This window comes from Stenella coeruleoalba (genome assembly GCF_951394435.1).
Source record: "Stenella coeruleoalba genome assembly, chromosome: 13".
Classification (NCBI taxonomy): domain Eukaryota; kingdom Metazoa; phylum Chordata; class Mammalia; order Artiodactyla; family Delphinidae; genus Stenella; species Stenella coeruleoalba.
The window spans coordinates 78814220-78826936 of NC_137159.1; the positions used below are offsets into that span (position 1 = coordinate 78814220).

Consider the following 12717-nt stretch of genomic DNA (forward strand, 5'->3'; position numbering starts at 1 on the left):
AACATAAACATGAAACCATTGTCATATGCAAAGATAATTAACAATAATTTGTCCATATCTTCAAATATCCAGACTGTGTTCTCTTTTAATTCATTGATCTGCTCTCCATTCTCTCCTCCTCTCTCACTCTTACAGAGAGAGAGAGAGAGAGAGAGAGAGAGAGAGAGAGAGAGAGAGAGAGAGAGAGAGAGTGTGTGTGTGTGTGTGTGTGTGTGTGTGTGTGTTTGGAAGAAGCCAGGTCATTCTGTAGTTTTCTACTGTGTAGACTTTTTAGATTTCCTATTGTTTATTTATTTTTATTTATTTATTTTTAACATCTTCATTGGAGTATAATTGCTTTACAACGTTGTATTAGTTTCTGCCATATAATAAAGTGAATCAGCCACATGCATACGTATATCTCCATATCCCCTCCCTCTTGCGTCTCCCTCCCACCCTCCTTATCCCACCCCTCTAGGTGGTCACAGAGCACTGAGCTGATCTCCCTGCGCTATGCAGCTGCTTCTCACTAGCTATCTATTTTACATTTAGATTTCCCATTGTTTAGATTGCATCTTTGAAGTGTTGTTTGAAGTATTTTTCTTTTTTCAACTGTATTTTTTTCAAATTTGTAGTTAGAGCCAGAGGAATGATATGATTTTATCTGCATTAGGTCTACTTATGTTTTTTGAAATTGTTTTGGTGTAAAAATCATTTGAGCAGAGTGGTTGCTATAGGCAAGTGATACTCATACTCCTACCTTGACTTTGGACCAAAATCTCTCTTGCCCTGGTGAACAGGGTTAATTACGTGTTAGCTCTGAGGACTGGCGAAGGGTAGAAATAGCCCAGCGGGTTGCTTCAAGCATCTTCTCAAAGTTTGTTGCTTATGATTTGCTGTGATGGAAACTTGTTAGACTATACATATAAAAGCAGTAGGAAAAAGGCTTTGATTGAAGGCTCCAGTTGTGTTTGCGAATAAAGCACATTTACATTACTTTATGAATTTTGAGACTTTGAGTTGGGCTAAGCTCTATGGCTAAACGTAGAAGGGTTTTATGCACTTTTGAAAGTTTTACATCTGAGAGTATGTGTAGAGATGAGATTTTAAAAAATTATTATTATTTTTTTATTGTTGTTAGCTTAATTCAGAATAGGAACTAACATGGTGTTGTAGGTCACTTGTGCTTCAAAAACAGACTGACAGAAAAAGAGATCATTATGCTGTATACCTTAAGCTTATATAGTGCTGTACGTCAGTTATATCTCATTAAGAGTGAAGAAAAAGAAGAAAGTTAGGAAGGTGGTCAAATGAGAAGAGGGCAGTTGGTGGAATTAGAGGCTGACAGGTTGTCTGAATTCCGGGGCTGGGGAATAAACAAGATGTGTGTTAGTTTTCTGTGGTTGCTCTAACAGTTTACCACAAATTTAGGGGCTTAAAATAAATTTATGTTACATTTCTGGAGGTGAGAAGTCCGAAATGGGTCTCACTGAACTAAGATCGGGGTGTCAGCAGGGCTGTGTCCTCGCTGGAGGCTCAGGGGCACAGTCTGTCTTCTTACCTCTGCCAGCTTCTAGAGCAGCCCAGCTTCCTTGGCCCCTTCTATCCTGAAGACCAGCAGAGACTGGGCGAATCTTTTTCTCACATCACATCACTGTGACACTGACTTTCCTGCTTCCCTCTTGTGCTTTTAAGGACTTTTGTGGTTATTTGGGTCACCTGGAAAATCCAGGATACTCTCCCTGTTCTAAGGTCATTTGCTTAGCAACCTAAGTCCACGTGATGCCACATGTTCACAGGTTCTAGAGATTAAGACATGGGCCTCTTTGGGGGCCATTATTCTGCTTGCCCCACAAGGTAAGCAGAATCAACAGAGGACAGGTGTTGCTTCTGCACTAACGTGTAGAGCTCTGTCTGACTGCCCTTGAGCATAGCTCAGCGGGCTGTATTGAGTAACTCATGGTGTTACCTCATGAGGTACTTAGAATTATAGAAAGTTTAAGAGTTATCAGTGGTTAACATAACCATAAAACCAAGTCACTCTTTTGATATGCCAACTCTGAGGAGTCTTAGGAAGTGTCATTTCCTTCCCCCTTTTGATTTCTATGCAGAAACTAAAATTTTTAGAGTTTTGATTTATCTATGATCATGGTCTAGAAAAAGATAAGCACTAATTTGTTGTGTCAGGAAGTGCATCCTTTTTTTTTGACACAGCGGGGGCCTGGTGATGATAGATATCAGGTACGTTTTGATGTAAAGGGAGCCTGATGTTTTCTGTCATTTGGGATAGTGGTAGATTGTGTAGGCAGGAGCGTTGTGTGGACATGACCAGAGAAACCTGTTCTTTTTCTTAAGCAGCAGGGAGTTTCCTGCCTGTAGGGAGGGTCTTTTTAAAAAATCGAGACATTAAGAAGGATGTGGCTTCTCTCTTCTGTTACTCTATTGCCTTATTGTTATTGGGGACAACAAGTGTTTTCCTTTAATATATCAGAAGTTTTACTTTCAAACATTTTTCTTTTTTCTATAGGTGATTATGATGTCTTATATGTTCCCTGCCAGATTTACTAAACATGACTTAACTTTAAAAATCATGACTGTTGGGTTCCATTATTAATCAGCTTAGTTTGTGTAGTGGTCACATAGTCTTTTAACTTTTAGTACTTGTTAGACTGCTTGTCCTGTTGGTAACTGGCCTCTAATTGCAATGAAGTATAACAAACAGAAAAGTGAACCAGTCATAATGTACAGTCTTATTTCAGTATAGTTATTAGTGACCCATCCACAGCAATCCCAGCTGTCATTTCTTTCTAGCATCTGTAATTGTGCCCTCATTGCTTCCGATGCACTGCTGTAACTAGTACATATGTGTCTATGTGAGGTGACGTATCTGTTTATTAAAGTTTATTGGTGTTGATATAGTTCCTCAGATATTCAGTGGCCAACCTGAAAACATTTTTTTTCTCATTTCTAAGTTCTCATCTGAGTTTCAGATGTTTGAATGTGTAAATGAAGGTGAAATTCCAGTTGAGAACCCATCTGGTTTTTCTATTGGTGGTTTCCTCTAAAATATTTACCTTCTAGGATTAGTATATACTAATTTTATTTCAGTTTTCCTTGTGAAGGTTTCTGCTCTCTTTGTTTTGATGTTGTCTTGTTCCTATTTGTAATTTATCAATTCTTTTTATCTTTCTCTTTTTTAGACTTTTACTGGTCGGTGGATGTGAAACTGCTGAAGTGGGCATACCAAAAGCTGCTAGCTGTGGACTCTCTGCCTGGAGAGTTCTTTCAGGATCACCTTATTATAAGCCGGTTACTCATGGTGGAGACAGGGTCACTGCAGTAAGTCTTAGTTGTGGTATTTCACTTTGCTAATAGGTCTTAGATAAGCCCTTTGTAAGATACAGAGAAGGAAACAATTTGCCTTAAATGAAGAAAGTAACCTAATGCAAGTGAAATTTTAGGACTTCTTTCAAATATCAAATTTACCTAAAGCATGTTTTATTTAACTTGAGTCTCATTTTTAGTAACAATATTTGCAGATATCAGAAAAACAACCTAACAGTAATCCCATTACTTGCATTTGCTTATTTAGACATTAACATTTATTAAGTCCCTTTTGATGTGCCGGCAGCTGTTCTGAGTGCTGTTACGTGTAGTAGCTCATTTAATTCTCAGTAACCCTTTGAGGTAGGTATTGTTAGTAGCTCCAGTCTGTTGATGAGGAAAGTGAAATTTAGCTGGGCCACCCCACTAGCAAGTGGCAGAATGAGGGCACAAACGCTGGCATGAGTTCCCCTGTTCAAGTTCTTAACTGCCTTCGTACTTCCATTTTGTTCCATATTGATCAGTGCTATTTGTCCAACCATTCATTTATTCTTTCCTTAATTGAATTTCTGGTTTCTGTCAGTCACTCCTTTATGCTGTAATAGTCAGTATAGGCTAGGCTCTGTTGTGATAATAAAAAGAGCCACATAAACAAACAAATGAAAACTCCTGGCATTCTGTGGGTTGCCCCAGGAAAGTGTGTTCCTTATTTGTGGCAAAGCCTGCTGTTGATATCATGACTACCCTGAACAGCTTGTTCCAAGTGATGACTAAAGGATATGTGGGGGCTGGTGACCTCTTGAGGGCCCACTGTCTCAGTTTATGGCCTTAGGAGGGGGAGGAGAGGACTAAAAGGTGGGACTTTTTAACCGTCTTACACCAGAACTGGCATCACTTCTGCTTGCAGTTCATTTACTGAAACTCATCATGTGGCCCCTCCTACCTTCAAGGGGCCTGGGAAGTAGTTTTCTGTGCGTCCAGAAAGGCAAGAAAAACTAGGTATTAGTGAATATTAATTGTTTCTACCATATTGGCCACTCTGTGATAACATATATCTTGACTTTTTTTGTATAAACTGTAAGATCCTAATTACGCACCCTGTGCTTAGCCTGATATTTGGTGGGCACTCAGATACAGTATTTTTCTAATGAGGGAAGAAACCAAGAAATTAAGGTGAGACACGGTGTAAGTGAATGTGCCATGCTAGTTATTCCTATGAATGCATTTGTTCCATTATTCCTGCCTCAAAATAATCCTGTAAAACAATGGTTAAACGTTTTCATGTTGAAGAAGAACTAGTGAAGAAGTACTTTTGAAAAGAAATCTTTAGCAATCATAGTAAGCTTCCGTTAATTATTTTCTTTAGTTTTTAGCATATGCTGAAATATGTGATTGTGAATTTAACCCAACAAAGTAGTAGGGTTTTTTTTTTTTTTTAAAATTAGGTCAACTTATTGGTTCAATATGGCAGCAGACCTTAAAACAGTTTATATTCGTACATCAGTTTACACAGTACTGTGTCGTGTGCTTTTTCTTCCATTCACGGTCCCTTTACTCACTCTAGCACCCATTTATTCTCTCTGCAGGACCCGGTAAGGAGTCCAGGTTGAGTGTTATTAGCCCCATTTCACAGATGAGGAGCCTAAGGCCCTGGGAGATCTTAACAACTAAAAATAGGGCAGCAGGAGTGGAACCAGATTTTGTAGCTCCTGTTTAGCACTTTCCTCACTCCACATGTGAAATTACGTACATCTCATTGGCATTGTCAAATTTATGCTGTGATGATTATCCCATAATTTATTTTTTAAAAAAGAGTTAGCAGTTGGACATGTTATTTCATATTTGTTATAATTTAGTCATGTTCCTGTCTCCGATTTCACACCCAGCTTGTCGTTTTATATGTGAGATGTATCAGGGCAGATCCTGAAAAGGGTTTGAACAATTTTATCTCTTGACTCTGTCTGAGTGTGATGTCTGCAGCTTATTTTTTTATTTTTTAATTTTATTTTTGGCTGTGCCATGTGGCTTGCGGGATCTTAGTTCCCCAACCAGTGATTGAACCCGCGCCCTCAGCAGTGACAGCGCCGAGTACTAACCACTGGACCGCCAGGGAAGTCCCTGTAGCTTATTTTTAAATGGTTCAGTCAAAAAACAATTTTTAAAAAAGTATACATACACATACAGATAAAGCAAATGTGGCTAATTGTTAATAATTGGTGAACTCAGGTAAAAGGTATACTGGTATTTCATTGTGTAATCATTTCAACTTTTCAGTAGCTAGGAAATTTGTCAAAATTAAAGGTTGAGGGAAAAAAGGAAGAATTGGTAAGTATGGAGGATATAAGGCGAGAGAAAGTAGGCAAACTGTGAAGGGCCATTTCAATATGGTGTTATCAAGTATATTTGTGACAGATTCTGGGACAGGGGAAGGCACGGAGGACTGTCACGTACTGTGAAACCTTTTTTCACCGTGGCTTCTTTAAATTCTCCGTGCTTTCACTTTGCTCCTTACTGAAGTATTGGAATCTGCTCTGCTATGTATGGTCCTTCCCTCTCTGGCCTGAAGCTTCAATATTGGAGTCTCTTAAAGGAAAATTGCTTGTGCAGTGACAAAATAAGTGGGGGGAAATACTGAATTGCAAATTGAGTGCTCCGCCTTATGATAAACTTCTTGAAATGTTGCAAGTGTACTTTAATTATGTTAGTGCCCTTTTTTTTTTTTTTTTGCGGTACACGGGCCTCTCACTGTTGTGGCCTCTCCCGCTGCGGAGCAAGGCTCCGGACGCGCAGGCTCAGCGGCCATGGCTCACGGGCCCAGCCGCTCCGCGGTATGTGGGATCTTCCCGGACCGGGGCACGAACCCATGTCCCCTGCATCGGCAGGCGGACTCTCAACCACTGCACCACCAGGGAAGCCCTGTTAGTGCCTTTTTAATGTGTCTTGCAGCTAAACGCACAATCATTCTGTGTAGCCTTCCCCTACCTCAAAGTAATTTGAAACTATAAGATTAGTTCCTCTTGTCAGGTGACAGCTATTGTCTGCATCGAACCTCTTATTGTTTGTTTAAGGCTGCTATTATTTTGGGGTGAATATCGACCGAAAAATGCTGCTGACACATACATTCTCATCTCTCACAAGGCTGCTGGGTTGTAAAAGAGGCTATGCAAAATTCCATATATACCTTGAGCAAAGTTTCCAAATTAATGTCCGTGCCATCTATAGGAGATAGTTTTATTTATTCATTTGTTCAACATCAAATCACCGATGCAGGTATCAGAACATACAGGTAGCAGCCCTCAAGGGGTTTACTGTACTGGAGGTACAGCTGTGCCCACAAATAAGGGCAAGAAGCTATAGGAAATACCAGGGGAGAGTTCAGTCACTGGGGGGAAGGAAGGAGCCCGGCTCAGGAGTCAGAAGGTTGGGATTGGAATTCTAGCTCAGCACTTACCACTGATGTCTTAAGGCTCTTGCCAGGATCAAATGAGGTAATATATATGAAGGCCGTTGATAAACAATAAAATGTTCTACAGTGTTAATTATTATCTATTTGTATTATTAAGGTGGGAATTTTGGAAAAAATGTATAAAAAATGAACAAAACTGACTTTTTTGTTATTGATGCTGCTTCCTTTTCAGTATAGAATGTTGTTCTGGAAAGAACACAGGGTTTTGAAATCCTGTTTCCCTGAGAAAACAGAAGTAATCAGAATATTTTCATAAGATCCTACCACCTGCCTACATGTGCACCTAATTTCCGTACCTTTTCTCTTGTTATTACAGATGAGCTGTACTTGCACTAGCTAAGGCCGGCTCCTCCGTTTGTCCACTGGATCTCACACTTGCTAATTGAAGGATGTTTATCCACATCATGAATCTTGCTGCCCATTAGGTTTATCAGCAAACAACATGCATTTATTTTTCCCATTGTAAAAACTCTTTAGTTTTAGGGGACTTAGAACCTACTAAATCCTGCTACCAGCCCATTTGTTCCTTTCCTTCAGCATGTTCAAGAGTCATCTATACTTGATCCATTTCCAACTTTTCTTTTCTCTCTTGAATTCACTTGAATGGGGCTTTATCTCCATGATTTCACTGAAACTGTCTTACTGATGTTATCAGTGCCCTCCAGTATTTTACCAGTTTATCAGTTTATTGGTATTCTTTAATTCCTATTAATTGCCTATACAACAATCAGTTAGTTGGTTTTATTTTCCCCTTCTCCTTTTTCCTCCCTTTTCTAGTTGCATTATTTCTATTTTGTCAAAACACACAATATTTATACGATAGTTTCAACCCTCATCATCATGTTTCTTTAGTCATAGATGTTCATTTATGTATTTTAAAATGTTCCCTGTCCCTTTGTTTGAAGTTTTCCCAGTCACCTCTTGGTTGGATGAAATTATCCTCTAATAGATATTTTGAGAAGGGCTCACAGATGAAGAGTTCCTTAAGTTCTTGTGTGTCAGAATTGTTTTTCATAGCCTGGACATTTGAAGGAAAACTTATCTGGATATAAAATCTTTGGTTTACCTGTTCTTTCTTTGAACTTTAAAAAAACACAGCACTATTGTTACTTTGCTTTTATGTGGAATTTGAAAAGTTGATGCAAGTCAAATTATCTTCTCTTTGTATGTTACTTGGCCATTTTGTTTGGAGGCCTTGAGGATTTCCTTTATCTTTGAAATCTAGTATCCTTCCTGGAATATTTCTTGGAGTTGATTTTTCTGGGTTAATTTTCCCAGGTACCTGTTCACTCTTTCAATATATAGATTCAGGTCTTTTTTCATTTCTGGAAGGTTTTCTTAGACTACAATTTTTGGCAGTGGTTTTAGATTGACCTTAGTCCCCTTTGCTAGCTTGTCGCATCTGTCCTCCTGGACCCTGCAGTGTGTTTTCAGTCTGCTTTTGCTCACCACAAGCCTGTGTCGGCCTGGGTCAGGGTGGGTGGGAGCGTGGGGATGGCAAGAGCAGTGGAGACGACACACTGGAGTTTGGTGGTTTTTCTCTTTCTACTTACAATGATTTTGAAGATCCTTGATCTTCAAGTTAAGTGAGGGTGTGGTTTTCATGCAGATTTATTTTTCTCTTCTTGTATTTTCTTGTTTTTGGAGGAAATGTGGAGCTAGGCCGTCAGTAATATCTTCAGCTGCTCAGCAGTACTCGTAGGAACATTTTTAACCTCAGCTTAAGAATACCGCCCCCACCTTTGCCTTTTTCTTTTAAATTAAGGAAAAGTTCATATAACATAAAATGGACCATTAAATATTTTAAAGTGTACGGTTCAGTGGCATTTAGTACATTCACAGTGCTGTGCAACTGTCACCACTATCTAGGTCCAAGACATTTTCGTCACCCCAAATGGAAACACCAGACCCATTAAACAGTCACTCCCTTTTGTTCCCTCACCTCAGCTCCTGGCAGTCACTGGTCTGCTTTCTGTTTATATGGATTTACCTGTTTTGAAAATTTCATATGAATGGAATCATACAGTATGGGACTTTTGTATCTGGCTTCTCTCTTTTAGCGACATATTTTTGAGGTTCATCCAAATTTTAGCGTGCATCAGTACTTCATTCCTTTTTATGACTGAATAATATTCCGTTGTATGGATATACTGCCTTTTAAAAAAATTTATTATTTTTATTTTTATTTTTTTTGCGGTACGCGGGCCTCTCACTGTTGTGGCCTCTCCCGTTGCGGAGCACAGGCTCCGGACGCGCAGGCTTAGCGGCCATGGCTCACGGGCCCAGCTGCTCCGCGGCATGTGTGATCCTCCCGGACCGGGGCACGAACCCGTGTCCCCTGCATCGGCAGGCGGACTCTCAACCACTGCGCCACCAGGGAAGCCCTGCCTTTTGTTTATCCATTCTTTAGTTAGTGGACATTTAAGTTGTTTCTATTTTTTGGCTATTATGAATAATGTTGCTGTGAACATTTGTGTGTACAGGTATTTGTTTGAACACCTGTTTTCAGTTCTTTTGGGTATATACTTAGTATGGAATTTCTGGATCATATGGTAATTCCGTTTAACTTTTGAACGACCACCAGACTGTTTTCCACAGTGGCTGTACCATTTTATGTTCCTGCCAGCAATGTACCAGTGTTCCAAATTCTCTACAACGTCAACAATGCTTATTTTCCATTTCTAAAAAATTATACACATCTCTCCCTCTTGCTTTAAGTATATTTCTTAAATCTAGAGACAAAAATAGTCTTGTTTTATTATTTCAAATACTTGTTTCTCAGTGATTTTTTTCTGGTGTTTTTCAAGTATGGGATCAATTTCTTCATGAATGAAATTTCTGTTGGGAGTATTGACCTTTTCCATAGTGATGCTAGGATAAAATGGTAACCTGGGCCAGACTCATTTGAGAAGAGCCACTCATTAGATTCTAATTTGCATAGATTGTACTAGACTTGTTACGTATGTATTTAAAAATACATTTGATTATGGGTACATTTTGTAAGATTTGTCACTTGTTGGATTTTCTTTCCCAAACAAAAACAAAATCTCACCAAGATTTCTGATACTTATTCATGATTTTCTTAACCATTTCTTAAAATACTAGATATGCTGTAGTTTTCATTTCATGATGAAAGGCCTTTAAACAATGAGGAAGCCTTCCATTGATCTTTTTTTTTATGATGTGTGTCTATTTTGTAGGTACCAAAGACCCTGGGATTATTAAGGATGTTAAGTGGCAAGTTTTACAGTCGCCAGGGGCAAGAACAGGTAATACATATTGGCATCTTCGCCAGGGTCCCCTTAAGGACAGAGTTGAATGAATCTTGAATATTATAGATTTTCATCTGAATTTGCTCTTAATTATACATTACAGGGGTATATGCATTAATAAGATTTCATGGAGCTGTTCACTGAAGATTTGTGCATTTTACTATATATATCATTCTTATCACAGTAAAGAAAATTAAAAAAAAAAAAAAGAATGAATCTAGTCCTCTTGGATCTGGGGATATAGCCCAAAGAAGTCTCCTGGAATCATTATATACCTTTGAAGTTTCTTATTCTTTCTTGTGAATTTTTGTATCCTTGTCCATAACATATCCCTTATGTTTGTTGGTTTTAAAATAAAAAAAGATTCCTTCCTAAGTCTGAGATTATTGGTGTTTCAAGAGGATGAGCCACATTGATCCTGGGCTTAACTGTTTTGTTCTTCAATAGGAGAAACATGGATCCATCTCAGGGATGCTGGGCAGTTTCACTCTGGATATACCCGTGTGCTTTGGCGCTGTCTCTGAGGGAGGTGGTTATAGTCATGCCCTCTACACGGCTCTCACAAGAGTCTTGACATACATGGGGCTTCAGATCATACTCCTTCCTGTTTTGGGGGGAATCAAACAAATTAATTTTCGTTTCTTCAATTTCTTAACTAAGGGAAATTGTAAGAAATATGGAAATTGTAAGAAATATAACAGGTATTCTCTTGCTGCATTTGTATTTAATATATTTAAAATTTTGAGTCCTAGTTATTTCTGTGCCCTTGACTTCAACTAATTCATATCTTCTGGGTTGGTTTGGCTTTTCTGTCTGTAGCATTGAGCAATAACACTCCTCTTTATGTCTGGAAAGTCACTTTCATTTTTAATCCCTTGTATGTTTACAGTTTTCCAGTTAGCATTCTCTTTAGTCATTTCAAGCAGTTTGTCTTCATTTTGCAGGTGAAGAACCGTAAGCAAGACTAAATGCCTTGGCCTCTGCCATGTACTTTGTTCTTTCTAATTTACTGTGTTGCCTCTGTTGGTCTTTCTGTTACCATAATAGTGCATGAGAGCTTTACTTTGTTTTCCTCCCTGGATCCTTTTCCATTCTCTTTAATTCCATCTAAATAATAACTCTATCTTTAACAAATTTTAAAGGGTTCATTTTTTAATTCTTTTGATGATAAGTAATTATGTGGAGTGTCAGCATTTATTTATTCTTTTAGTCAGTCAGCAAGCACGCACTTTGAGCCAGCCGTGGTGTTAGAGCTGAGAATAAATAGGTGAATAAAATGCAGTGCGCTTCCTCAAGGAGCCCTCAGTGTAGTGCGGGAGTCAGATGCAGAAGCAGCTGTAGAACAGGACAATATGACACGTTTCATAACCTGTCCTGTAATATAATATGAAGCGCCGTTGAGGTGCAGGGAGGGACCATTGAACTCTGGAGGTGATACTTGATTTGGAAGTGAGTAAGAGATCCTCAGGCGGATAGGGGAAGGCTGGTTGTTTCCAGGCTGGAAGCAGCCTGTGCAAAGTCCCGGAAGTGTTGGAGAACACTGCAGAACGCTCCACTCTGCTGTGGGGTAGGATCCATGGTCTCTTACTGTTTGTGTTCCATAGTTATTTTATTGGGACCAACATAATTGTATTGTGTTTAGAACAAGAATTATTTGGGGATTGATATATTGGTACATGACTTTCCTTTGTACCATATCCTTTACATATTAGATGCTATGTTTATTAGTTGATTTGGTATATTAATAGGCAAATGTAACTGTTCAATCAGTATAAAATGTCCATCTTCTTTTTACTCTTTCTTACCTCCTGGGAACTCCAGATTCATGTTACCTTGTCTCCTGCTATTGGTTATTCTTTTGTGTGGAACTCAGCTCGCTCTTGTTTTCATCGGTATCCTCTATGATTGAACAGAAGGAGGGAGAAGGTAGCAACTAATTTCCTTACGTTTTGATCTTTCTTTGTGGCACCTGGTACTGGAATCCTTAACTGTTTGGACTTTTTAAAAAGACTTTGTGAAAGTAGTACTCTAAAATCAGGGCCTTTCAGTAAATATCTGAATGTTATATGAGTACCCTGTTTGTATTCAGTAGCTCCTAGCCCAGAAATAATTATGGGGCATAGATTTTTAGCACCATCATTTTAGACCTGACAGGTCTCATAGAGATTATGTAATAATTCCTTATTATTGTGAATACTTTCTAGCTTATAAGTCCTTTCGCATGATCTCAGAGGAAGCTTGCATTAATGGCATTATGATGCCTATTTTATTGATGAAGAAATTAAAGCCTCAAGAGAAATGGCTTTCCCAAACTCACCTACCTAGTGTCAGAGATGGGTTTGGTCTTGAGTTGGCTCTTGATCTAGTGCTTTTTTTCACTACCTCTTGTTGGCTTTCGTCTAAACCCTTAGTTGGACAATTGAAGAAGCAGAAGCCAAGATATGTTGTACTTAAAAGTAGCCCAAGTTAAAAATTACCTCTTATCCCAGAAAGAATGATCTGTTTTACTACTCAAGTTTGGCGGCAATTCTATTTCTCTTTTAAAATGTGTTATCTCTTAACTACTGCTATTTTTTTAAAGAGGAAGTGCTTTCCTATATAGTAACCACATGGTTAATATTTAGTTCATTTTATTCTGTTCACTTGTCAGACTATAAAGTAGCAACACTGATTGGA

General features: G+C 38.7%; 1 protein-coding gene across 3 annotated transcripts in view; it reads left to right on the forward strand.

Moving 5' to 3' along the window:
- The window catches only part of NBAS (NBAS subunit of NRZ tethering complex), a 340369-nt gene that overhangs the window by 44712 nt on the left and 282940 nt on the right, over nucleotides 1-12717 (forward strand). For 2 of the 3 annotated variants that reach the window (XM_079940670.1, XM_079940672.1), the window contains exons 10-11: nucleotides 3180-3318; nucleotides 9970-10038. In XM_079940670.1, the coding sequence (XP_079796796.1) occupies nucleotides 3180-3318; nucleotides 9970-10038 (208 nt within the window). The remainder of the gene's footprint in view (nucleotides 1-3179; nucleotides 3319-9969; nucleotides 10039-12717) is intronic. The other variant, XM_079940671.1, reaches the window with a different exon arrangement.